At 47.9% G+C, this 25,577-nt stretch overlaps 8 protein-coding genes across 8 annotated transcripts; 6 read left to right on the forward strand and 2 right to left on the reverse strand.

Moving 5' to 3' along the window:
• Positions 1–3,322: 3,322 nt before the first annotated feature.
• Positions 3,323–5,478, forward strand: BDV38DRAFT_288625 (uncharacterized protein; the record flags this gene model as incomplete). The annotated part of the gene is made up of 6 exons (XM_032061071.1): positions 3,323–3,445; positions 3,504–3,987; positions 4,277–4,394; positions 4,455–4,512; positions 4,572–5,068; positions 5,124–5,478. The coding sequence occupies 6 exons, from the start codon at positions 3,323–3,325 to the stop codon at positions 5,476–5,478; spliced, it is 1,635 nt and encodes a 544-aa protein (XP_031907579.1).
• A 2,068-nt stretch (positions 5,479–7,546) lies between these two features.
• BDV38DRAFT_275881 (fungal specific transcription factor domain-containing protein) lies at positions 7,547–8,403 on the reverse strand (the record flags this gene model as incomplete). Its single annotated transcript, XM_032058104.1, has 2 exons — positions 7,547–8,025; positions 8,343–8,403. 2 exons carry the CDS (start codon positions 8,401–8,403, stop codon positions 7,547–7,549), a joined length of 540 nt encoding a protein of 179 aa, XP_031907580.1.
• A 4,462-nt stretch (positions 8,404–12,865) lies between these two features.
• Positions 12,866–15,131, forward strand: BDV38DRAFT_264212 (AFG1 family ATPase). The gene is made up of 3 exons (XM_032056260.1): positions 12,866–13,526; positions 13,604–14,568; positions 14,616–15,131. Exons 1-3 carry the CDS (start codon positions 13,160–13,162, stop codon positions 14,958–14,960), a joined length of 1,677 nt encoding a protein of 558 aa, XP_031907581.1. The 5' UTR covers positions 12,866–13,159; the 3' UTR covers positions 14,961–15,131.
• A 916-nt stretch (positions 15,132–16,047) lies between these two features.
• BDV38DRAFT_275883 (cation diffusion facilitator family transporter) lies at positions 16,048–17,716 on the forward strand (the record flags this gene model as incomplete). The annotated part of the gene is made up of 9 exons (XM_032058105.1): positions 16,048–16,129; positions 16,242–16,291; positions 16,348–16,392; positions 16,474–16,612; positions 16,660–16,740; positions 16,803–16,888; positions 16,951–17,111; positions 17,221–17,335; positions 17,402–17,716. The coding sequence occupies 9 exons, from the start codon at positions 16,048–16,050 to the stop codon at positions 17,714–17,716; spliced, it is 1,074 nt and encodes a 357-aa protein (XP_031907582.1).
• Positions 17,717–17,953: 237 nt separating this feature from the next.
• On the forward strand, positions 17,954–20,160 carry BDV38DRAFT_17343 (uncharacterized protein). The gene has a single exon (XM_032051970.1). It carries the CDS (start codon positions 18,028–18,030, stop codon positions 20,071–20,073), a length of 2,046 nt encoding a protein of 681 aa, XP_031907583.1. The 5' UTR covers positions 17,954–18,027; the 3' UTR covers positions 20,074–20,160.
• An 86-nt stretch (positions 20,161–20,246) lies between these two features.
• Positions 20,247–22,001, reverse strand: BDV38DRAFT_275885 (uncharacterized protein; the record flags this gene model as incomplete). The annotated part of the gene is made up of 5 exons (XM_032058106.1): positions 20,247–20,984; positions 21,125–21,266; positions 21,369–21,423; positions 21,517–21,675; positions 21,806–22,001. 5 exons carry the CDS (start codon positions 21,999–22,001, stop codon positions 20,247–20,249), a joined length of 1,290 nt encoding a protein of 429 aa, XP_031907584.1.
• A 422-nt stretch (positions 22,002–22,423) lies between these two features.
• On the forward strand, positions 22,424–23,514 carry BDV38DRAFT_17346 (Endoribonuclease L-PSP/chorismate mutase-like protein). Its single transcript, XM_032051971.1, has 3 exons — positions 22,424–23,010; positions 23,110–23,259; positions 23,319–23,514. The coding sequence occupies exons 1-3, from the start codon at positions 22,846–22,848 to the stop codon at positions 23,424–23,426; spliced, it is 423 nt and encodes a 140-aa protein (XP_031907585.1). The 5' UTR covers positions 22,424–22,845; the 3' UTR covers positions 23,427–23,514.
• Positions 23,515–24,360: 846 nt separating this feature from the next.
• On the forward strand, positions 24,361–25,523 carry BDV38DRAFT_264218 (uncharacterized protein). The gene has a single exon (XM_032056261.1). The coding sequence runs from the start codon at positions 24,937–24,939 to the stop codon at positions 25,195–25,197; it is 261 nt and encodes an 86-aa protein (XP_031907586.1). The 5' UTR covers positions 24,361–24,936; the 3' UTR covers positions 25,198–25,523.
• Positions 25,524–25,577: the final 54 nt, after the last annotated feature.

Genomic DNA, 25,577 nt, shown 5'->3' on the forward strand with positions numbered 1-25,577 from the left:
TTCTGTCGGTCCGAGAAACCTTCAAGCAGCAGGCAAAGCCTTCATGGGGCTTGCTTTCAACTGGGCAGGCAAGGCTGTAGGTGAGATCTAACAAAGGCGGTTCAACAGACACCATAGCAAATAGGAACAGTTACATAGCAATCCAATGTAGGAACGTAAATCTGGTCTTGTGAGCAAGGCCAGCGCTTGAATTATGAGAGGGCTTGGGGATGTACGCAAAGAAAGGTTTGGCTACGCCTAGACTTTGGACTATGGAAATACACTCGCGTGAGGACTAAGCATGAAAATTCATGATGTTGTATTGTGAATTATAGGTTCTACCAAATTAATATTCTAGCTATCTAAGGCTCCTATTTGGTCTAGACTAACCGGTGGATGATTAACATTGAAACAATAGTTGAATCAATCAATAAGGGCTGCCATTAGGCATGGCTAGGCCGGTGAATGACTACCGTTGAAGCGACAGTTAATCTTGACAGAAAGCGCAGCTGGTGTTAAGAGGTGATACCGCACATTCCCATTGACATGCACACAAGTGTTTACAGGTGAAAAGCAACTCGCGGCTCGGAGACTCAACGCAGACAAGACAATTGAAGTTGGCTAGTCTGCATTGGAAACAATAGTGATGAAGATTTGCACCGCGGAGATAATCCTATGGTTTATGCTGAAGCGTCATTCGACATGGTGTAGGCATCAAACAGCATCCAAATAGTGAAACAAAGTTGGTTTAAAGACTCATGACAGAAACACAACAAAGGGTGATATATGTTGAGATGTCTCCTAAATGAAACAAGGTTACCGCTGTACTATTACAAATGCACCCTAACGGTGCCTCACGTATTGCTTTCGGGTTATTCTCCCTCCAGTCTCTGTTTAATGTTTAGATCGGAGATGATATGTGTACCAGAAGATGTGCAACGATACGCGAGCGAATCACCTGGGCTAGATCACTGTCCCATGCAGCATCAAGCATAGGGTTACTTTAAAGTAAAGCAGGACATGAGCGAACCTGGAAGAATTATAACTGCGCACATTCATAGACAACTAGGGTTACTCTCGTGACCAATAATCAAGGCCTTCAATTATGATACGTCATCTCCCTCAAATAAAGCCTAGCTTGAGAACATGACGCTACGAACAAGGACACAAAATCTTACATCAGATCCAAGTCCCACACACAATGTATCGGTCAACTAGTGTTCTGACTCGATTCCTGTAGTTTCTTCTCTCTTGAGAATGATTGGGATGTAGCAAATTCTATATTATAGCGTGGGGATCATTTTGGTGGTCCAAATACTCTCGTGCTGTAGGCTTAGAAAAGATTTGGTGGTAGTTCTATCCTTGCAAGATAGAAGATCGAAGGTGGCGAGCTAGCTACCAGTCACATTCCCGAGGATATATTGAGAAAGGTATATACCGTGAGACAGGTGTATTGATTCGCTTTATGGCCTTCGCCTACTTGAAGGCTCTGGGATCTGCGCCACCGCCACCATGCACAATGATGGATGGGGACAATCTCTTCTCCGCAAAGGGCCATCTTAATTGACATGTTTCTATGTTATTATTTGCTCGCATAAATTATCCGCACCCTATCAAGTCAGCCGAGGTGCCGTCACCAGTTTAGATTTTGCAAGGGTAAACAAGAATTTTGTTACGGATCTTTTGTACTTGTATCGCGGGTCAATTTTCTATGCCCCATGGAGATATGCGAATTTTGATAGGAATTGAATTGCGAGATTATAATACGGTAATTGGTATGAGAACTTTTCAATTTCAAACTTTTACACTTTACAAATAGCTGGACAGGCAAAATAAACTATCTATCCTAGCTTTTCAAACTATTTGATATACAGACGTCAAGGTCTTTTCTGACCAGAAGGTTACCCAGATTCCCATAGTAGTCTAATTTCATGGTCTACCCTAAGTGGCTAACCCATTCACAAGAGTTCTACTCACTGGACAGCAGTACTCCTGACAAAACGTGTTAGTAAGTGTACCATGATCTGGTACAACGAAAGATCAATACAAGCTAAACTATAGCATCCTGGAATATCTCTACGTGTGTTGGTTCTGTTTCTTGCCCTGGACGGTCACGCAAAGAAATAAGCCAACGGAGGTCACAGGCATTATTGGATCACCGCATTCCGTGTCACAAAAGGCAAAAGTGAAGATATCCCCGACAATCGGATGAACCAACCATACATACCCACCAATAAATCTTTACTTGTAGCTTCAGAAAATTTTCCATAGGATTTGGTTCGACGCTGGTTTATCACATGTTCTTCAGGTAAAGCGGCATTTCTGTGGTTGATCAACCTCGCGGTGCGACCTACATTGCCTTTCTGCATCGCATCATACGAGGTTTACCAAGTATCTTCCGTTGGCGAAGTCGCCATGCTACGATTTGCTATGTGAAACAACCTAAACTTCAACGTGCAGTGGAACGAGGATGAGTTCAGCCCGGTGGTCCTGCAACCCTGTGCGTTGTGATGCGCGATACAACCCATATTACTACAACCAATAGATTGTATATCGTCGTTAGACTTGAGTTTCAGAACAACCTTGATTCACTCCTCTACCCCTTTTTCCTTGATCAGTGGCCAAGCCTAAGACAACCTATCTCATTGCAGTCCGCATTTTCCGAACACAAGGCAGGCTGTTAATTTATTCCTATACCTGCGCCATCCTACCTATTGAGCTTATATTGCCGCGGACCCATTGTCACTTGCAAAAACGAATAACCGGTCAACGGTTCAAGATGAAGGCCAATGAGCTTGTTAATAACGTCATAGGGGATATGGCAAAATATGGGGATTAAGACCTTAGAGCCTCTATCTATATATGAAAATGGAGATGTGGTGGTACTATAGGTGTCGCTCACCCGTCGTCCTTCGGCGGCCGCTATCAACGTTGGACCAAACTAGGAAGCCAAGATACCAGGGCATCTCCACATAAAGTTGTTTTGTAGAACATCGTTGTGGCAAACATCTCAGTCTAGACTGCAAGGCGATAAGGATTCTGAATTGGTGGCGGCAAAACAAGCCGTCGGTAAGCCTATCATGACAATAATCTAGTGGCTGTTCATCTAAAAGCCACAAACTATTCGCTAGATGGATGAGATCCAGCAATAAGAGATACGAGGTGTACTACATGACCCACTTTTATCGTCCCGGAACAATACTGCCTCAAGGAGCAATTCTGTCCAAGTCACGGGTCTTTCCCAATATAAAACCGAGACGAGGCAGCATAGAGTCCGGCCTTATACCATTGAAGAAGAATCTTTCCTTTTTGCCAACACGAAACCCACTATTCCCAGACTGCAATGAAACGACAACTTGTTCCAAAGGGCCCACTATCCCTCACTGGAACAGATTCCAGCCAACAGAGGGGAGTCCAAAAGAGGGCAGGACCATCTTGCGATGCATGCCGTACAAGGCGCACCAAGGTAGTGCCTATCATATGTCATATAGATATGTGCGGATACTAATCGTCTGTTTTAATAGTGTGACGGGCTGAAGCCTGCTTGTTCGAGTTGCCAAAACCTCCAGATTCAGTGTGCTTATTCAGGATACGACCGGAGAACGAAGGAGCAATGGAATGCCCGGATTGTGGCACTCGAGCAGAGAAACCAATACCTTGAGCGACTTGTCCAAAATTTGTCCTGTAATAACTCTCCGGAAGCCATACATAGGACTCTAGAGCTTGAACAGATTCCTTCACAGCAGCAAACAAGACCTACGCTACAAACTCATGAGAGCCTTGCTGAGGTCAGAGATATCACGCAGGTGTTTTACAACGCCACCGCTACTCATCCAACGTTAGACAATACCAAGATAGCTTCGGCTTTCGATGCAGGAGCCAGATTAGCTGTACTGCCACAGGAGCAGTTTGCTTGGACTGCTTTAAACGCATTCTTTCGCTGTGCCGGAACTTTGTTCTACATTATCACACGACAAGACGCAGAGTCGTTGCTTGAACGGGTGTATTGTAAGGGGGAGGGATCGAAAGCTGACGTGTGTGAGCTCTGTGCCATCGCAGCGATTGGGTGTCATTACGAAGTGGGTAAGGTGGCAGATGAAGTTAGAACAGCTTTTTTTTACATGGCTACTAGTGAGTTGGAAGGATTAGCTCAGACGAGCACCATACAAGGAATGCGTGTTTTTATCTGTTTGTCTCTGAGTGCTATGATGGACAAGACTACAAACGCGAGACTACTGTTAAGTGCGACGTCTTACGCTCGGTTTTATTCAACATCCTTCTGACGTGTTCTTTTAAGTGTCTGCATTGAATATCGCCAGACGAGTTCCCAAAGCAGATATCACACGAGCTTCCACGGGCGAATACTCTCTCATCGAATACAGAAGAGTACTACAAACAGTGATATTCCTGGAAGGGTAAGCCATTACAGCCTTCAACCTACTACTCCGCCACAGCTAACCACAGGTCTCTTTTAGATGGCTCTCATACTCGCTCGGTTACTTGTCTGATGTGCATGCAGACGAAGTCGAATTAGTATAGTTGAAAACCGTATATCTGTTTTCTGTAGATTATGCTTGCTGATACAGGAACAGATTCATACCCTTCAAAGTCCAGGCCAGCTGGGCTTGGACCATGAAATTCGGACTGATTACAAGATCCAGACACAGATGGCAAAAATAAGCTTGGTCGCGTCCAATATTTACAAACAGATCTGTGTACCTGAGCAGTGCTCGTGGGAATATGCAAATACAATAGCAACGCATCTCGATAACTTGTACCAAGATCTTCCACCTGAGTTGCATGTGTCTATACTCCGCCATTCGAACGGGATGCTCACCTTCATACAAGAAAAGTCATTATACCTCATGCATGCATTCTTTCTCGACACTTATCTCCTGCTATACTGTCATTATATCAAAGCACACTGGCATGCACGTAGCCTGAACAATGGGACTTGTATCGCAGATTTCTTCAACGATATGCCCAAACCAGCTTACGTTAAGTACACGCAATATGCTATTCAACTTTCCCGCCTCATATCTCTTCTTCACGGTCAAGAGGCACTCATGACACGATGTTGGTTAGCAATGTGAGTGGACATCTCACCCAACTCTCTCCTTCTACAACTAATCTTAGAACTGTAGCCAAGCAACGTTTGATGCAAGTATAATGCTGCTTATTAGTGCTTGCCAAAATTATTACAGTCCAACTGGGATGGAGGGTGTCGCGGAGTCCATTGCATATGTTGACTCCTGTTTCACCGTGCTTCAATTCTGTGGATCTGCCGACGTTGCTGCTCATCGCCTCCTTACTAGTCTACAACCTTTATATGACAATGTCCGACGTATGGTACTTGGCACTGGAGAGCCTCAGGGGTATGAGCACAACATCGATAGGGTGACAACTAGAAGTGTCATACAAAGCGAAACTGCAAGCCTTGGTGATACTATTCGTCGGTTACTCAACTTATTAGTTTCTACCCATCAAGTGTGGGTGTGATTGTACGTACAATAAGTTTGCAGCTTGATTTTGTTTGCGAGAAATCCATCATGTAACATCACTGGCCAAACAATGAGATCAGCGACAATGACACTAAAGTTCCTAGCCATCATTCTGCTGTCTACTCTAATGTCATTGACCTGCAGTGCCAGAGTCGTTAGGCCTCGGACCATAATGCTATGCGTTAAACCTCAAGTGGTTCTGCAGATGGTACTTCATTAACGAAAATTTCCAGTGGGGAGAACGTTAGGGTAGATGACTGAGCTGCCTCAAATAGTGTCAACTGAAGGGCCATGTCTTTCTTCAAAAGACGTGCCATGACTTCACTATATTGGCAATTAGGTGCCATCAATAGGCCGCTTGCTTCTGGCGGTAGAGACTTGTGTCTTGATAATAGAAAATCTTAGCAAATTGTCCTCTTAGCAACATTCTGTCCAAATCTGACAGTCTAGCCAGAGATTAGTCTGCTAGGACGAATTGTGATGATCTGGCAAGCATAAACTGAAACTGCTGGTCACCACTTCTGTGGAAGGAACCCTTGTTATTGAGTACCTGCGGACTACTACAGAAGATTTGCACTGCAGTACGACGCATTGATCACCAGGCAAACGCTAGCTACTCGCAGTTTAGTATATAAAAACAAACTAGCTTACCCAGGCTGGCTGAAGCTAGATCGTCACCTAAATCCCAGTCCGTGCGGCCACCCCACCTGCCCTTACCAAACACCATAAATTTGGATCTTAATATGACCGTTGATAGCTGACTGGAAGAGCTTTGTTCCATATATATTACCCTAACCCCCCTCCCCCAAACTTTCTACATTCGCATCGCCGCGTTTGGTAGTATAAGTCTAAGTCTCATCAATATTGCGTCGGTTGGAGGAAAAAACCCCACGTTCGACATAATCAACTGCCACTAAAGATGCCCAATGCCATTCGGTGAACGATTTCCTCCGTCGTCTCGACAAGACATCTCCGATCTGGAACCTCGTCATTGAGAATTGCCCCTATACTCATAAGCTCTTGTCGTGGTATAGGTGTCTCTTGCGAGTGGTTGGTTATCCGGTATAGACTTGTACATGAAGAACGGACAATATAAGCGAGTCTAGCAGCGGCACTATCCACCGTGCTGCAGTATGACAATACCTCCATACAAGATTTAACATCAGTCCAGGTGTCTCTTACTTTGTCAATACTCTCTCCGGTAATATGGCACTGGCATATAATAGAAAGCATTGCAATGCTGCAATGAAACGATGCATGACTGAAATCGGACTTGGTAAGCATCCCTTAAGATCTATGAATCGAACTAGGTACTTACATAACAAGCCAACTTCGCATAAATGGCCACTTATTCTGGTAAATAGCAGAAATCATCCCAGTTAGTTGATGGGCAAATGCCGTGTAGGTTTGGCGGGTGCTTGTCCTCATTTGTAGTAATTTTGACTCTGTATTCTTTTGTAAGAAATGATGGAAAAGGAGTATTCGGCTCTCGAGATAAACCATATGGACTAGGAGAAGTCTTTGCTTGCGTGCAGGAGATTGTCCACTATTATATGAAGTAAGGACCTGTAGTTGTAAACTGGCAGGGAGCTCTTGACGCCATTTGTCCAGTCCAGATGAGATATATTCAAATTTGTTCCATGACAAACTTGGAGTTGATCGTATTTGTTTATATAATTCTCCTGATATGAATGAGGTTTTCCACATCTGCGAATAGATCATCGCTGCTGTGGCATCGTCAACTGTTTCTGAGAGATTGATATTTTCCTTTGATATATCGCTTTCCGCAATATACTAGTATTATTAGTAGAAATAGTATGTTCATGAGTAGTGATTCTACTACCTGAGTATCCTCCTTAGTTAAACTGTGTTCGGCGCCAAGAGCGAATGAAAGCCAACTGATCTGGAGTTAGTATAACGAAATATCCCGAGACCTAGCAGTTAGGTACCATTCAATAGTAGCTAAAGTTTGGAAGAGGCCGTCCCACTCTAACTTCCTACGGCGATCGGAGTCTTGGTCCGGCATACACCATCGGGCCAAGTTGATACCAGACACTGCAGATCACTTAGACAGTTTTCTCGAGAACTTTGGTGTGTATCTTACCAATCATAGTCCTTGCACTGATACTTTTATCCAGTATCAAATAGATTCCTAAGCAGAGGAGGATCCGCAACGCCCGTACATCAGCCTCGCCTATTACATCATATAGTAGAAGCAAAGCTTGCTGCCAGAATATATCCGTATACTCATTCGGGACCCGTGCACTGTTATATCGGCATCCCACTGCAGCAATAGCGCACAGCTCGCAGATCTCGCATTGTTCAATATTGAGTTTCTCTTGATATATTCTATGTATAAGGCGGTCGCAGTCGTCTGGCAGTATTATGTAGAATAGGGGGGCGATTCCAGAGAAAAAAGCTGCTGCCGCATTGCGAGTAAAGTTTTCAGTTGGAATCTTTCCATAATCGGTATCGAATAAAATATTGGTCGTTGCTTTGGTATGCTGCGTAATGGAATAGTCGCTAGATACTGCGTCCCTAGAGGCTATAGAATAAAGCTCAGATCTTAGCTGCTGATTTGTGTCCTTCAGACGTCTATTCATATCTTCCAGCTTATCAATAGTGTCTCTTAGAGCGTCTCTATTTCGTCGATCAGGCCCGTATTGACACGATCTTGAAAACTGAATACATGAAGAGCATGACGGTCTTAGCCCATCGCACTGGTAGCGTATCTGTTAGAGTATTTCAACGACTAGAAGATCAGCAATTCGCTGAGAGACTGCAATTCAGTTACCTTTGCCCTTGCTATCCGGCACTCATTGCACGCCGTCCCAGTTTTTTTTCGTGCAGATACTAAGAGACCTTCTTCCAATGAGTGCGTTACTGGTCCTCTAGGCAAAATCTTCGGTTGTTTCGAGGCCATTGTGAGTTGTGGTTCTGGCGAAGGACAACTACCCTCTCCAGTGTGGCATCCGAGATATAGAAGAAGCGTGAGGATCCCAGTTAAGCCGAGCCAAGGTTGAATACACCACGTCATTGGAGTCAGGAAACTGTGCCAGTCAAGGATAGCCTGGCCAAACAGCTAATTGCCGTTCTGAGCATGTTTAGCTCAATACAAGTTCTGGGTCAAACTATCGCGCAAGTTCCGTGCTTGAGTATATTCGAATGTTCTACAAGACCATGCGGATCAATCAAGCCCACTAGGCAGCAAATAAAATTTACAGACTGAAGGCCCTCTAAAACACTTAACCTTGGGGTACTGAGCATCTTATCATTGCCTCTATAGGAAGAGATTGATACTCGAAACGGCACAGAACAGCCATCGTGCTAGCTGCTGTCTCACTGGGCGGGGCTTGACACCAATGAGACTACCAGAGCCGATAGCAGGTCGGTTTAGACTGCCCACGTTTAGCAATAGACCGGTCGCTCCGCAAACTGGAACTTACACCAAGGATATCTGCAGTGGCTCCTTGTGTGATATGGTGGTCGGCCACCGGGAATTCCCCGCTGTTGTATAACCTTCTCCCCCATGCAAACCTGATTTCAATGTTTTTCAATGCTTGTATTGGGAAGCCATTTCTTGTCAGGTAGGGAGGCTCCTGCACTACAGGTAATGAGCGAAACAATCCTCCCCTCTGACCCAAAAATTAGACACTGCGCCTGGAAAGAAGGTCAGCCATCACCATCGCAGTTGGAATAGACAATCTGACTAACATGCCTGGAATTTATTCTCATGGACATATCTACGTTGCTTACCAAATAGTACTTGGAGGGTTTCACCAGTAAATTAATCATACCTCAAATTCTGCTCTTGACAATCTTATGTAGTTCTGTCTGATCGCCAGAGCCCAGTGCGATGCATAAGAGTTATGCCTTATTGTGACCTCCAAGCCTTGATCATGGTTGAGCTTTGACTTAGGTTCATACGAGAATCATTCTGTCATAGCCGTGTAACAGCCACTGGTCCACCCAGACGACGTTAACAACGGCTGTAGTCCAATAGTCTGTTTTGCTATGAAACCCTGCAGATGCTCGCACCCTGTAAATGAGCCATCGGACGAGAGCTGTCCATGGCCCAATGATATTGGGCTCCAATGAATTCCAGTGCTTGTCATTTGTGAGGCTGCAGTAGTTCTGCACATTTAAATGACTCATGTGCAATCGAAGTACTTTTGAATCATGACCTACTGCAGGCGACATCTTCCCATTTTGCGGCATCAAAGCATCCAATATTGGCTTTGTGGCTGGACAAACCGTACGAAATCTACTTATACACTCTTTTGATTCCTTTCTAGATTCTTAAGCTATATCAATCCTGATAGCTACTTTGGGAGTATTTTGAAAAGTGCCGGTTTATATGAGTGAGTTACGTCCACGCCTTGCACTACATCTTGATGAGCAATTTCAACCACACTCTCGCACGTCTCAAGAGAACCCACGGCGTCGCTGCGTCATGCAGTTGTCCAACCCACACCTATTCAAGGAATCACAACTAGCGTAAACCAACTTGATAATATTCAGTTGTTATTGATGGACCTGTCATGCAGTGCCACATGACTACTTTCGGTCCTCCAATTAGTAATAATAAGAGAGACATATGCCGTAAGGCCGCGTGGCAGCTGGGCTCCTTGGCCCTGTTAGTTGGTTTACTTGGTTAGTACTCAGACATTTCCCGTCAAGTGTAGCTCCTGCTGGAGACTTTTATCGAAGCTGATGTATATCGACATCAACCTCCCGTGGTAGCAGCTCGTCAAAGAAATCATTTACCTTTGATACGGAAGGGTTGCCAGGTATCTCATCTTGGGTCCTAATATCTCACTGCTTTAAACCTGATCATGTCACCGGTGAACCAACTGATACAAGCTGTTCTCGGTCTAGTTGTGCGCAGGCATGGCTAGTACGAGCATTGGATGGAACGATCTTCCGTCCGTGTACACAGGTTCAACGGTTATCCTGAATGTATTTTACCAAAGGTATCGACTAGAACTTCGTCAATACTATCAGAAATTGATCAATGAACTTCCTATCATCCTCTGGAATGAGAAGCCTCCGAGGCCCCACAACGTATCGCAAAGATGGGCCAAAGTACTGTTTCCATCTTTATTATAATGTTGCCACTGAAGGATAAGTTGCCACTTCATACATGTCTACTAGTAAACGCGGATATAAGACTTTGTACGTGTGCGTAGTTCAAGAACAGACCAGAGATTGCGTCACAGAAACAGGATTTTAGGGAGCCACAGTGCAACCTTAGCGTTTATAATTTGCTTGAGCACTTCAATTCAGCCGCACAATATACTGGTTAAGCTAGCTCTAAACTACTGCCAGACATGGTCATTGACACGTCAGGCTGCAGAAAACGTTGAATCTTCGGCTCGGCTGAAACTTTCATACCTGCCAGGAATAGTCATCCATGTTTCTTAGCTTCTCGAGCCCAGTAGGAAACTATGGCGGTTCAAGGCGCGTTGAAAGGGCATGGCAGTCCAATCGTTGTCAATAATGCCCTCTGCCACCATCACCTGTGGTTACGAACAAAGCTCAGGAACAAGAATTTGATAGTGACGCTATAGTTTGGTATCAGGTGTGTTTGCCTAAGACGAACAATAGAACAGGGTCGTGGCGATGAAGTAGAACACAGTGCAATCGAAGGGCTCGGGATAGGGTCTGGCGAACAGCGTGCCCACACCCCACGCCGGTTAGAATGATATTTTGCTGCTGCCGAGGACTATCAACTCTCTTACTCATGCATAAGAGCACAAGGTCTCTCAGCCGTGGCCATGGACTCGGTCATGTCATGGACGCCAAAGTATTCATATGTGGCAAGATATCTGGCGTCATCAAGCTCATAGATGAAGTACATGTGCTCGTGATAGGGAACGAGACACCTGACTTGTTAAGCACGTGCCTTGTCCTCTTGTACCTGCCAACACAGTGACATTGCTGCTTCTGCCATCGATCGAGGACTGGAGTATTAGTAACAAGCGATTATGACCACCTGATAAACGGGGGAAGTGAAAAGATTCGCAGCAGATGAGGCTTCCTTGCGCTTTCAATGCTTTGACCAGGGTTATCGCCAAGTTCGTCGGAGCAAATGGCCATTGGAACTGGTGGAATGAGGAGAAGTAGTGGGAATTCATGGGCTCAGCAGAAAGTCTGTGAGTTTCTGTGCCAAATCTGAAAGTCTTTGTGCAGCTGCAAGTCGAGCTCTCATCTATCAGTTTGATTCAAGCATTGCATTATGACTTCTCCATCTATGAGCATCATTGGTCAAAGCGATGGAATGCAAGACACCAGTGGCATATGGATAATGGCACTGACTGGCAAGGGATATGAGCAGCACTTCTATAAACTTGCGAGCTGTCTCATAACTTCACTGAAGAGCCACCCTAAGACAGAATGGCCACAAGTGCAGGGATCATTGTATTACGAGTATTTGCTAAGATAGTAAGCTTCGAGATTAACATTCGATATCCGGTGCCACTACTGACGTACGCTTGAACTACATCGACCATAGGTGAACGGTTCCACTATTACAGCGACGTTCCCTTTGTACGATCTTGAAATCACTTACGAGACTGGAAACTGTAGACCGTGGTCCGGTTTACCTGTTTACATAGAATGATGTTCCAGACTGCGATCCTTTCATTTGAGCATTTCTCCAGAGATCACACAATCAAGGAAGTCGAGCCAAGCTTGGGAGGTAGGCAGATAAACCATGCTGCCTTGGTTATCGGCTTTCTTACTTCAGTGGAGGGTGTTGGTCATCGGTTTCAGACATGGAAGTACATGGGTATCACACGGAGTTTTTTCTTTCAGGTGGCTCGATTTTGATGACTGCGGCTCAGAAGACCAACAGGTGTGAACAGGGATTTGACCTCCAGACAGCCCACCTTGTGCTATGGTGCTATATCAGAGCACATTACGTCGAATTATCAATTGAGGCCACAGCCATCAAAGAACGAGTGAGCTCAGTCACGACTCCCTTCAGAGTTGTAAGAAGTCGAAGTATCTCTACGCTTCCTTACATCATTATACTTTTCAACCATCATATCTACAAAGAGAAACAGCCGTCCTTAGGCCACCTTCAACAGCAGATTCCTCCTGCAAGATTTTCTTTGATCGTGGGCGAAGGCTGCGTGGATCCAACGTGCTATGAGGCTGTGCAGGCGTTGTGGCTGGCACTTCCAAATTCGGAAAATATGTAGCCTTGGACGTCAGGCGCTAAGAAGACTAAAATCAGAAGGCGGTGGTGTCGAAAAGGGTAAAACTTCTTCCGACCAAAACTCGCGCCCCAGAATTTGGTTTATGTACATAGGGTACACTTACTATACATACAAGTTGTTTTGGACTCTTCTCGGTTCCGTTCACAACTGGTAAGCTTACGACCTTGACCCTGTCCGGTTGGTCAATATGGAATTACAATGTAGTTGAACGACTGACCACTTTCTGCCAGGTGATCCCCACCCTTCACCCGCAAGCCGAACAGTGATTTTCCTCCGTCATTCCGATTCGCGATTGATAACCTCGGCTTCAAGACCAAATCCTGTTGCGCGACGGACGATACACACCGTACATGCGCGGATCCTAGTGCACAGGAGTACTCGATTAGTCAGGGGCATATTGAAGGAACCCAAACGGAGGCAAAGCAAAAGTTGAAGTAACTCTTAAACACCGCATCGATGCCAGTGAGCGGGTCGTCGGCGAGACTCTGCGTGGACTACATTCCAGCCACGCTGGGGTCTCGAAGGGTGTCGATACTGCCTCGAGGCACGAGGCCAGCCTATGTCAGACAATGCAGAAGGAATGTACATCAGCCATATGCCAGTGTGAACCGTTCCCAGACGCCAACCCCGGCAATCGTCCATTTAACCAGAGGGTTGAACATCCGTGGGCCCCGGCCGGGTCATGAGTATATGCGACAGTACGCGACAGCAGCGGCGAACGAGGTCAGGTCGGATGTTGCAACTGAGCTACAGGGTGGTCCTTTAAAAGAGTATGATGCGCGCGTGCAACAGGGTCGGCTACGGGATGACCCATACCAGAGACGTACGTCCTCCCTCTTCTCCGCTATTTACGGTCAACCCCAAGGGCATGGTGAATGCTGATGATTGGACCATACACAGAGATCATTGGGACGCTACAAGACCTGCACGAAAGGCTGCGAAGCTACAACCCTCCGGCCGTCATCCACCCGAATCCCGAATCCTTGGATCTTCAGCCGAAAACGTCGTTCCTGGGCTCTCTGTTCGGGCGTGGGAAGGCAAAGGAAGAGTTAGCCATCCCCGAGAACCTTCCAAAAGGCCTGTATATGTATGGAGATGTCGGGTGTGGGAAAACAATGCTCATGGATCTGTTTTACGAGACTTTGCCCTCGAATATCGTGTCCAAGTCTCGGATCCATTTCCACAATTTCATGCAAGATGTCCATAAGCGCATGCATGTGGTCAAAATGCGGTACGGCAATGATTTTGATGCGTTGCCTTTGGTAGCAGCGGCCATTGCCGAGAAATCGAGCGTGCTGTGTTTCGACGAGTTCCAGTGTACGGATGTTGCGGATGCTATGATTCTGCGGAGGCTTCTGGAGTCCCTCATGTCCCATGGGGTCGTGCTCATCACCACTTCCAACAGGCACCCCGACGATCTGTACAAGAACGGCATCCAGCGAGAGTCGTTCATCCCGTGCATCAACCTTCTGAAAACCGCTCTGGATGTGATCAACCTGAACTCTCCCACAGACTACCGCAAAATCCCTCGGCCGCCTTCCGGCGTCTACCACCACCCACTGGGCCAGGATGCTGAGCAACACGCCCAGAAGTGGTTCGAGTTCCTGGGTGATCCCAAGGATCCTCCCCACCCCGCAACGCAGGAGGTCTGGGGCCGCAAGATCGAGGTTCCCCTGGCGAGCGGCAGAGCCGCTCAGTTTAGCTTTCAGCAGTTGATCGGTCGAGCGACAGGAGCCGCGGACTACCTGGAGTTAGTCCGGAACTACGACGCCTTTATCATCACGGACGTTCCTGGGATGACCTTGAATCAGCGAGATCTTGCGCGTCGGTTTATTACATTCATTGACGCCGTCTATGAAAGCAGGGTAAGCACCGCCACCGCACCGAGACGAACTAGACTAATCTCGTACAGGCCAAACTAGTCCTGACCACAGAAGTGCCTTTGACCAACCTCTTCCTCTCCGAGGCGGAAATGAAGAGCTCTCTCGGGGAAGGCGAAGGTAGCGATCTCTCCGACGCGATGCGCATGATGATGGACGACCTTGGTCTCTCCATGCAAGCCCTCAAGTCCACCTCCATCTTCAGCGGTGATGAGGAACGGTTTGCATTTGCCCGGGCGCTCTCGCGTCTCTCCGAGATGGGCAGCAAACAATGGGTGGAGCGGGGGTTGGGTGTCGGACTGGATGCCGAGCAGGGGAAAAGCGAGCACGACGCATGGATGAAAGCGAGAAGTCATTGGAGTGAGGATAACATGTGATGATGATTCCACGTTGATCCTACGTTCCTCCCATTTCGTTGCATTAGACTTGGGGTGTTGTATACCATTTCGTTTTCTTTCTTTCTTTCTTTCTTTCCTCCTTTCATTCTCCTTCACGCATGGGATGTATATATTGACCTAGATAGATGTGTGGCACTTTGCAAGTTTTGCAAGGCCATGAGTATGAACATATTGAAGATCTCCGCACGATAGTCTGAAGGCACGCCAGAACGCGTTCCTCGTTACTACGTGTGGTTCATTCTGCACCATGCATGTCCGTCATGACGTCCAACCGGAACCGTCCGCCGCTTTTTGAGTCCGGTACGAAGCTGATCTCCAGCCCTACTCTATATACAATTCGATTCAATCACGACACACTCGTAACTGGTGAGGGCCTAACGGAACTGCTGAACCTTCGGCTAGGATTGCCCCAAAGGCAAAAGCATTGAGCGTAGACCAAGACTCCGGATGAATAACGGTGATGTGCGGCAACCGCGCTCTTTCGTGTCTACTCATGGACACTTTCCAGTCCGGCTGGATTTAAAATCCTCCCACGTCCCTCTGGCTGGTAATACGAGACTGGACTTCGTCAGGGGCAACCCAGTAGTAATCACAATGTAGGTGCAGGAAGGGCATGTTGACCGAAGGAGAATATCAGCCAGCCTTCTCGCTTCACTATTGATGGTACATCAATAGCATTATGAGTAGCAGTCATAGCAGTAGACTGTAGTCTTATGGATGTATGAGCCCATTCTATTTTTGGGATGTATCCTGGAAATTGTCCGATACTGGTCATGTTCCACCTCAGTATCGATATACTTACCCATTCACTGCGGAACTGTTTCACCATTGTCATGTTCAACAAGATCCAAATAAAAAGAGCACCTTCTGCCCCCTTTCCTCTTCTTCTCTCAGCACGTTGAGAGAACGACATCATACATTCCACAGGGAATCTCCACGCAAGGGGGTGGGACAAACTCCCCCATTCTTTCTTGGTCGCGTTTGGAATTGAGATCAATTCGATTCGAATGTTCCCCTGCTTTGATTTCCACCTTCAACACCAAACTGCACGAAAAGGAGCGGAAGGATGGGCCTCAAAATAACGCGCTCACAGCGTTTGTCCGCAGTGATTGGGATTTCATCGGTTTTCTTCGTGGCGGAGATTTCCAGTAAACACGCCTTGTTCTTTTTTTTTCTTTCCTTGCGTTGTCTCGTGTTTGGCCCCTGTTGTTTCAGGCTCGGTTGTCTGAGTGGAGGATAGTCGCTAAGATTGTCTCATAGTCGGATTTTATACGCATTCCTTGGCTTTGGTCGCTGATGCCTTCCATTACGTACGGATTCATACCTCCAGATGAACTGTGTGGAGGCGTTGCTAATCAGCATTTAGTTGAATGACCTGATCAGCTTCATAGTGGCATTGGTGGCTCTCAGGGTAGGATGCCTTGATTCCTCTCAACGACTGCACGAATGACTAACGGGTGGACTCCGATCCCGCTGGGCATAGGTCTCCGAGACAGACGATGCGCCCAAATCTTTATCCTTCGGGTGGCAGCGAGCCCAGCTACTAGGCGCTTTCTTCAACGGTGCACTTCTTTTCGCCCTCGGAATCAGTGTGTTCCTACAATCGATCGAGCGGTTCATTTCGTTGCAGTGTTGGTCTTCCTGTCGAATCAGACACGTCGCCGCTAATCCAAGTTAGATGTGGAGAACCCGAAGCTGATGTTCATCATGGGCGCTGTGGGTTTGGGTCTGAATCTGATCAGCGCAATCTTCCTGCATGGTGCGTCTGGTCTCTGGTAAACAGGGCTTTGCTCGGTATGATACGGGACTGAAAGATGACAGAACATGACCACGGACACCATCATCATGGGCATTCCGCAGCACCGTTGTCCCCGATTCCAAGCAGCGATGAGTCAGATATCTCCGAGGTTCGTTCGTGGGAAGCAGACCCTAATGTTGATATTTACTGATGATCAACCCCATCATGCAGCATCATGATCACAAACACCAACTGCACGGCACGCAACCGACCTCCCGGGGACACGACCTAGGCATGCTAGGTGTTTTGCTCCATGTGGTTAGCGATGCGGCCAATAACCTGGGAGTCATGGCTGCAGCCTTGGTGATCTGGCTGGCACATTATGAGGGAAGGTACTATGCAGATCCAGGCACGAGTATGGGGATCGCCATGATGATTATGCTGTCTTCACTTCCTCTCGGTATCTTGATCTCATCTTGACTACGTAGTGACTCAGCTGAGATTGTGTATAGTACGACGATCTGGCCTTATCCTGTTGGAAAGCGCTCCGAACGGGTTGGACCCGGCGGACGTGAAACACGATCTAGAAAAGGCACGTATCAATGCTTCGGGATCAGTATCCGGAGAAGCCACCTTGAACCGTCTTCGTATTATAGACTTCAATGCTGATCAACGTGCATAGGTACCTGGTGTCTTGGCCATCCACGAGCTTCACATCTGGCGTCTGAATCAGAACAAAACCCTGGCATCGGTCCACGTCGTGGTCTCCGATCCGTCCATGACAAACTTTGCGAAGACGACCAAGACCATTAACGAGTGCTTTCATGCATACGGTATCCATTCAGCAACACTCCAGCCGGAAACGTGTCCCATAGCGGAGGTCATCTGTACAGAGCATGAATCGGCGGAGACCGTGCAGGAGCTACGCAAGAGATCGCTGGAAAAATGCCAAATGATGTGCGGAACGTTATGCGAGGAGTTGACATGCTGTGGGTAGAATGCAATTTTGGTTCCGTGTAATCTTTAGATGTTGTCAGGTGTGAGCACTATATGCTCGTGAGCTCTTTCAAGCGAGAAGTAGACTTTTATAGCTGTGATGCCAAAGAGAGATGTACACACAGTATGTAAAGTCTCTGTAGAGTATTGAACGGGTTGTATGCCTCAGGCTGCCAATGTTAATCAGATGACCCCGCTTCAGCTCTCTTCCGCCTTCCAATTGCTCTTGCTTTCCCACGTCATCGAATGCTACAAGGTATGTGGAAGCTCCCAGCTTCTTTCTACCTGAGTTGGCCTGCAATGTGATACTATATGTTTGCAACCATGGTGTACCCTCTACCACTATCAAATTTGAGAGCGATAAGACTTTCCAGAAAGTTATCGGCAAGCCGGACTCCAGCTCCACACCGGATCTCCTCCCCCGTCCTAAAGAGCTCCACTCAAGTCCGAAAACTATGGGGATATTCTCGCCAACGATACGGAAATCTCGATGCCCACGCACAGATACGGATAGCCCAGTATCAACGCCTTTCTCGATCGAGAACAGGTGGTAACCCAGCGGTCCATCCACGACAAGCCCCAGCCCAAGTCGTATGGGGCCATCAACACCACTACCGTCACCCGTGGTGGAGTCCACGATGGGGCGGGACTAGGTCCAAACTGAACGCCCCGGGATCCGCTCAGAATGCAGCACGCCCTCAGATGAGCTTCTGGGAAGCGGAAAGTGCCCGAATGCAGCAGAGGATGAAGCAGATTCAGAAAGAAATTGCCGCCGATCCATACACAGCTCTTTTCGGCGGAAGGCTTCCGCCGCTGAACTTCCCGAGTAACATTGAGAATAGGATTATGTCGGCGTGTCGTTCGGTTTTCGGCGTGGGCAAAGCAGACAAGACTGACGGAACCACCCATGTTGCGCAGACCAAGAGTGTGCAGGACCTTGAATATGATCCAATTCGTAATCGGATGGTTCCTAGGAAATCGTCCGAGCAAACCACCGGTACAGGCGGCAAAAGATCTCCGGAAACCCTTGTCGGGAGCTCCACGCGGTATGAAAACCGGGTCGGCTACCTCTCTGCTGTTGATCGGTCGAAAGAGCATTCAAATGAGAGTGCAAGTGCACCCCAGGATTCAGAATCGGTGCAGGAAAACCACCCAGATCCATCAAACATCCTAGGACAAACACGCACGGAATCAGGCGAAGCGGCGCTCAATGAATCTCATCGGCGTCAGAATTCTCTCGAACACCCGGCATTAGAAGTGGAAAGTCATGTAAACGATGTGAAAGAACTCGATTCGGAGCGTGGAACACAAGCGAATGTACCTGACAGTCAAAACTGTTCCAGATCTCCAGGATTCAACCCAGATCACTACAAACCCACAAGCCCCTCAGTTCTAGGTCCAGCTCACCAGCAGGAACCACGAATGAGAGAAGAGAGGGCAGAGGATCTGGACCTCCTGCGCGCTAGCGACATCCGTTCGTTGTATATTGCAAGGAACTTGAAGGGAGAGCCGGAGGCGCGCCGCAAGACGCGCAAAGACTTGGATACTGCGTTTGACTCCTATGTAGACCCCCTCAGTGATGTCAGGGCTCAAGATGTCAGAGCGAGGTTTCAGGAATCTGTGCCCACATCGTCAGTGAACGGAACAACAAGAAGCGAACCCGCCGCGCAGGAAAGCACGACTCAACTCCATCCAGAGGAAGACAGTCTCGATACTTCTGAGGTGCCTGTCGAAGAAGAGCACACGGACACAGTATTACCTGGCAAGCAGGCTCGCGAAAACACCCAGACCACTGCAGGTGGCTCTCTGATCGGCGACACTTACCGCGTTTTAGCATATGATCCTTTGACCCTGCAGATCACACAAGCGGAAACGAACTCATCCTTTCATACCACGCACGAGTGTCTCCACCCTTCCGAAATCCTTCCCCGCTTGAATAACCCATCCAAATTCTTACCATATTTTAAAAAGATGCAAACAGATGGCTACGAGATCGTTTCGGGTGGCGGAGATATACTTGTGTTTAGAAAGGCTCTCACGGAGAAAGCAAAGAGCGAGCTTGGTGCCTATGTGAGAGACGAACCCTTGTTCAGCGACGAGGCTTTACGTCCCTCAAATACCGCCAACACTGCTAGCCCTGCCTCTGGTCTTAGTTGCTCTGAGGCCAATGTACCTCCTCGAACGAGCGGAAGTAGAGCTCGCAAAATCCTGCGCCGCGTGCTTATCAGTGGGTTTGCCACGGCAGCAACGTGCTATGCCGTTGGTGTTGTCTGCGAGTATTTCCGAACCGGCGGACAGGATGGACGAGGCATTGACGGGTTTACCGAATTTGAATCCGAAAGGCGGCACAGGGATTGAGGGTAGGATATTCTTGTGAAGTGTTGCTGTGGATTATGTACAATAGCTACACATGGGCATGAACAATCTCAGTTTTGCTGTGCATGTGGCGCATTTATCTCTCTCTCCAATCCCTTTCCGCCACGGGACAGTCATAGAGCAGCCAATATGTTTGACCAAATGATGAGCGACGGTTAAGGGCCTTCAAAAATCACGTCGGCATCATCTTTGGCACATCCATCATCATGCTTGTCCTCCCAGACCCAGTCCCACCACGGTTGGCGAAAATCCTTGAATCCTCCAATGCGGTCGTTTGTCGACGATCGCATTGCCTCTCGCCTCCAAAACCGCTCCTGATCCTCCTCCCGTTTCTGCTTTTTCAGGGTCCTCAGCTTTCGTTCCTGTTGGACCACATCGTCTTCCTCCTGCGCGACCTTCCTTCGCAGCTCCTCATCCTCCGAGTCGGGCTCGTCATCCTCATCATACGGCGAGCAACTAAAATTATATTGCAGGATGCCACACCGTGCGCGCCCGCTCATCAGATACATGATCAAACCCACCAGCAATCGCAGCGCGGCGTAAAAGTCCGATTCAACCCACAGATCGTATTCCTTACTCCCCAGGATGCGAAAGACGCGCGGATCCGGCTCGCTGTCAGAGGTTGACAATTGGAGCCACTCGACCTTCTGCATGAACCGCTCTAGATTCTGTCGGCCGTAGAACCGGTGGTTGGCACTACTGACGACGAGTTGCCTCATCTCCGTGTCGGTTCCAGATGCGTTGTGCCGGCCGCTCCAGAGCCGAGAGGTCTTGTGTCCAGGGAAGATGCCTCGAAAGATATGCAATCGGGATCCATGCAAGCCGATCAGAAACACTTCTTGGTCGGGGAACTTATCGCCAGGGGGGTGCAAGCGGTGGATGTTCATGAGCAACTGCGAGAGCAGCAGCTTAAATTTTCCCTCCAGCGCCGATTCGAGGAATTCATGCTCCTCTGCTGTCTGTAAGAGACCCCTGGGCTTAGTTGCGTTCGCTCGGATGCAACACACACGACAGAAAGTTAGGCAGGACGTACCGTGGATACAGGGAGAACCGTACGCGTAGAATGTTGCTCCGGGTGATGTTCGACGGCTAACAATCCCGCCGTAATCGGGGTATCCTTGTACTTCTCGCGATATCCGGTCCAGTACTCCAATTGGCAGCTCAACAGTCGAGCACTGTTTATCGTTAACCCTGTGCATTTACTCCATCACATTAGGAGAGGAAGTCAACCACTTCATTACCCCAAATGAAACAGCAGAGCTTAAGGGCAAGCGTACCGAAGATAAAAATAAGATTCGTGATTCTCTGTCTCACGCGTGATCTTCAACGCACCTAGCACCTCATCAAGGAGAGCATAGACGACCTGTCCCTGTGTCCTGGCGGCACTGGCAAAGTCACATTCCCGCGCTGGAAGATCCCAATGACCTGCATCATCTTCGTACAATCCCTTTCGAAATCGCGGTACCTTCTTAAGCGTCTTAAACACCCCTCGGAAACGGATGTCGACCTTCGACCACCGGTTCAGATTGACCTGGCGCGCATTCTGTTGGTGACGGAAAAGCCAGATCGTGCGTTGTGCCACGGCTAGCGATGGTTAGTGCTGATCTCACTTTCATCTCTCTCTCCTTGGGGTACATGATTCCATGGATATGAACGAATTGGAAAGGGTGTGTGGAGAGGAACAGCCAGGGAAGGGGCATGTCCTTGCACATACGTGATCGCTCGGCTTTTCTGAGGTATCGTGAAGGGACGAGGTCTTCTTCGGAACAATTCAGGAAGATCCTGGCCTTCAAACCGTGAACTTCGATCTCGACGACTTTCTCTTTTGCAGACGGGGCTGCTGCGTCGAACGTGCCCTTGTCTGCGATGCCAGCAGCAGCTCCTCCGTGATTCGGTTCGTCTAACTCCATGAAGAACTAGTTTGGAAGTAAGAACGATGGTGAGTGATGGGAGTCAGGCTGGGGTCGACATGAGTGCGGATTCGATGAGTTACCAAGGTACGGTGTTGTGGGCAGTGAATGTGTTGGTTGAGTCTACAGTGAATGAATGGGCTCTGCATGCTGCTGTGCGCGTTTCTCTGAGCGATACTGAATACTGAATAAGACTGTCAATAGTCGTGCAAATAGATTATGGCTGCTACCGAGAGGTCTGCATGGTTTTACAGTAAATGCTAAGACAGCTCAACAGAGTATACTTGATTCATTCGGAATGTCAAGAGTAGAAATAGATGCTATATAACCTGTTACGGCAACGCCGGAGCTCTCCTAATTCGGGTGGTTTTTTCTCTGCCTCTTTCTTCTCTGATCACCAATGGAGGAATTCTTTTATTGGAGCTCAAAAAGAGACGTTCGAGTGTGTAATCCCATCTTCTTTTTAATTCTTCAAGGATACCGACGTTGAACCCTTGTTGTGGCGTTGATGTAATTGTCTACGATAGTTAGTTATATATAACGGAGTGCGGAGATCTATCTTCCGGAGATGCAAGGTCGACCACCATGTTACTCTACAAGGCCACCCACAGAAACTCCGTACGAGTAGTATAATCCTCACTACAGATATACCGAGGTCATCACGCTACAGACAATGTCCTCATCGACAACTCAGCAATGGCATCGCCATCACTATCATCTACCGGACCCTCACCGCATCTCAGTGGGGCCAACCCCGCCTGATCAATCCAGCCAAGACCACCCCTACAACTTCATCGATCTCCCCCAGATCACCGACAGAGACAAGTAAAACCCGCAAGAAACGATGTGGAAGCCAAACCGAACCCCCGTCCGTACAGAGGACGCGCCATTGCCTCCATCCTTCCTCTCCCAGGCCATCGTGGCCGGTGAGCAGGTCTACTGCTCGGGACAAGTCGGTGTGAGTCCCAGCACGGGAAAGATGGTCGAAGGACCCATCCAGGAACGAACGGTACGGTTCTCCTTCGACAGAGAGAGAGAGATCGGATATGATCTCGTTTTCCTCTACAGATAAGGATGACTCATGGACTTTTTTCTTCTTTTTTTCTAGAAACAAATCCTCCGTAACCTAAGCGCCGTCCTCACCGCAGGTGGCTCGAGCCTTCAGGACGTGGTGAAGGTGAATATCTTCCTGGCCGATATGGGAGATTTTGCGGCCGTGAACGAGGTCTACGAGAGCTTTTTCCAGGATCCCAAGCCGGTACGTGCTAGTTTCTTACTTCTACTATGGCATGGATACGTGGGTTGACTGATCTTCAGGCTCGGACGTGTGTGGCGGTTAAGACGTTGCCATTGGGGACGGATGTTGAGATTGAATGTACGGGCCTGGTGACGCAGAGAAGAGCCCAGGGGGGTTCTCGTCTGTAAGAGAATCGCATTGTGGGATAACAAACTCTGGAGCTTAGAGTTCATCTGATGAGGGTCTGTGGTGGGCGATCAAGTTCTTCGTCGGCTCTGGGTGAACTCTCCTGTCCCTTGTTCCCAGTGGGTTATATTTACATCCATCCATACAATGATACATACATAGGGAGATACCGAAGGTAATGAATGGCTCATGGCTGAGTCGGAGTGGTAGTAGTAATTGTGTGATGTTTGTCAATTACCAGCAGTCCACCAAACTGACCTCAGATGAAATTAAACAACATCCATACCACGGGACGAGGAACCAATCCAATGACCGCCAGGGAATCCTGAAACTACCATACCGTAAGCGACGAATGAACCACGGGTGAGAAGTGGAGCGTTTGCCAGGAACAGGCTTAGCGTCCCTCCTTAATGCTTTCGTTCCATTGGGTCTGCCGGGCCGGGGAAATAACATCGCATTGCGACCAGAAAAGGAGACCTCGACATACAAGAATTGAGGTATGGTTGCCAACGACGGAGCAAAGTCGCAAACTACTCAAGTCTCCCAACTATTGAGACTATTCAACGCAGGATTGGGATCCGTTCCGAGCCAAAATAGAACCTCATCCTCCAATGATGCATCCATGCACTGCCCGGGATGAGACCCCCAATGATCCGAGTTCCTCTATCAACGCATTGACTCTCGACGATCAGGACCAAAAACGAGCCCTGAGGGAAGGGGAAAGGCCGTCAGTCGGCGGTGCACGGAGACTGACTGAGAATTCTAGGTGGACAACGCCAACCCTGTATCACTTTTGGTCCTGGTCCTGGTTTTGGTTCTTTTTGGGGGAGGGGGGAGAAAGAAAGACACGATCGCCCTATTGAAATTGTATGGAATGTGTGATACCGCGTTGTTTTCTTTTCTTTCCACTTTTTTTTTTTTTTTTTTTTTTTTTTTTTTTTTTTTTTTTTTTTTTTTTTTTTTTTTTTTTTTTTTTTCCTACTTTTTTTTCCCCCTCTGGCTCGGTTCTGCTGAGACAAGGAGGGGAATGGAGTCAATGAGCAAAAGTGTTTCAGCCTTGACGTGAGCCCCGTTGGTTCACGGTTGATTCTGACTGGTTCGCTTGTCACATTCCGGGTATGTCAGGGCTGGGAATTTTGGACAACACGGCCCTCATTCATTCCTTCTCGGCAGTGGGACGTTTGTCGAATGCGAGAGAGAGAGAGAGACAAGGTGAGGGGGAAAGGAGGATCAGCATCATAACTGTCCGTCACGAAAAGACGACGGCACGTGGTTTGACGACCGACTGGGCAGGTCAGTCTAGTTTTTCTTGGCCGATGACTAGATCGCTATGTAGTCAAGATACTACGACGGAGGTGGAACCGTAGAAGGTGACTCCCGAGGACAGAACTCTTCCAGACGAGGTCCATGTCCATTGTGTTTGACTAAGTTCCGGCTAAAGGAGGCTTAGGGCAGACATCCGACGTAATTATAGTAACGGGCGCCCCGGCAGATGAGTAAAAAGAGGCATTGATGCGACCAGAGGTGAAAAGAGTGGATGGATGTAGCGTGAGAAAAGAACCAAAAAGGGGGCCAAAAGTGCAATCTGACGGTAAGTCGCTGATTTGGCTGATTTCTTTCTTCCTTTCTTACTCTGTAGTTCTGAGTTCTTTCTCTGATAATCGTGAGATGACTCTGCGTATATTACCGACTTTACAGTCCAACGTACGGAGTCTATGGTACTGTATCAACATCCATACATCCTGTACACAACAACATAGTCGTACTAGTTAGTATACTTACATGCCTCGGGAGACGGAATCAGAGTTGCACATCTGCGCATTCAATGCTCCTGTTCCTCTCGGTCATGCATTGGAAATTAAAAAATAGGCAGAAGAGAAAGAACAAGCGTTCTTCACACGCGAGTGACAAAACCCAACTGGGGGTTGCTGGCGGTTAAGCCAATTCTCTTTGTCGTTGTCAGCAGAGTAAAGGCCACGCACCGGCAGGCAAAAGGAAAACCACACCCCCACAATCGTCCAGGCACGCAACACACTAGTGGACACCGTCGGTCTAGCCCTGGAAATGGTCCGAACCTTGACGGATTAGGTTCAGTGCAGATGTGAAGAGGCTGGAAATTTATTGATTTTATTCAAGAAAAAAAAAAAAAAAAA

The sequence above is a fragment of the Aspergillus pseudotamarii genome, assembly GCF_009193445.1.
Source record: "Aspergillus pseudotamarii strain CBS 117625 unplaced genomic scaffold BDV38scaffold_107, whole genome shotgun sequence".
Lineage (NCBI taxonomy): Eukaryota > Fungi > Ascomycota > Eurotiomycetes > Eurotiales > Aspergillaceae > Aspergillus > Aspergillus pseudotamarii.

What these genes read in the sequence shown, in the direction of transcription:
- BDV38DRAFT_17346 (XM_032051971.1), top strand. Translation starts at nt 22,846, where the DNA reads ATGTGGAAGCCAAACCGAACCCCCGTCCGTACAGAGGACGCGCCATTG. An exon ending in GACCCATCCAGGAACGAACG is followed by an intron (nt 23,011 to 23,109) that starts GTACGGTTCTCC and finishes CTTTTTTTCTAG; the next exon opens with AAACAAATCCTCCGTAACCT. An exon ending in TTTTCCAGGATCCCAAGCCG is followed by an intron (nt 23,260 to 23,318) that starts GTACGTGCTAGT and finishes ACTGATCTTCAG; the next exon opens with GCTCGGACGTGTGTGGCGGT.
- BDV38DRAFT_264212 (XM_032056260.1), top strand. Translation starts at nt 13,160, where the DNA reads ATGCCAGTGAGCGGGTCGTCGGCGAGACTCTGCGTGGACTACATTCCA. An exon ending in GGATGACCCATACCAGAGAC is followed by an intron (nt 13,527 to 13,603) that starts GTACGTCCTCCC and finishes GACCATACACAG; the next exon opens with AGATCATTGGGACGCTACAA. An exon ending in ACGCCGTCTATGAAAGCAGG is followed by an intron (nt 14,569 to 14,615) that starts GTAAGCACCGCC and finishes AATCTCGTACAG; the next exon opens with GCCAAACTAGTCCTGACCAC.
- BDV38DRAFT_264218 (XM_032056261.1), top strand. Translation starts at nt 24,937, where the DNA reads ATGCGACCAGAGGTGAAAAGAGTGGATGGATGTAGCGTGAGAAAAGAA.
- BDV38DRAFT_17343 (XM_032051970.1), top strand. Translation starts at nt 18,028, where the DNA reads ATGTTTGCAACCATGGTGTACCCTCTACCACTATCAAATTTGAGAGCG.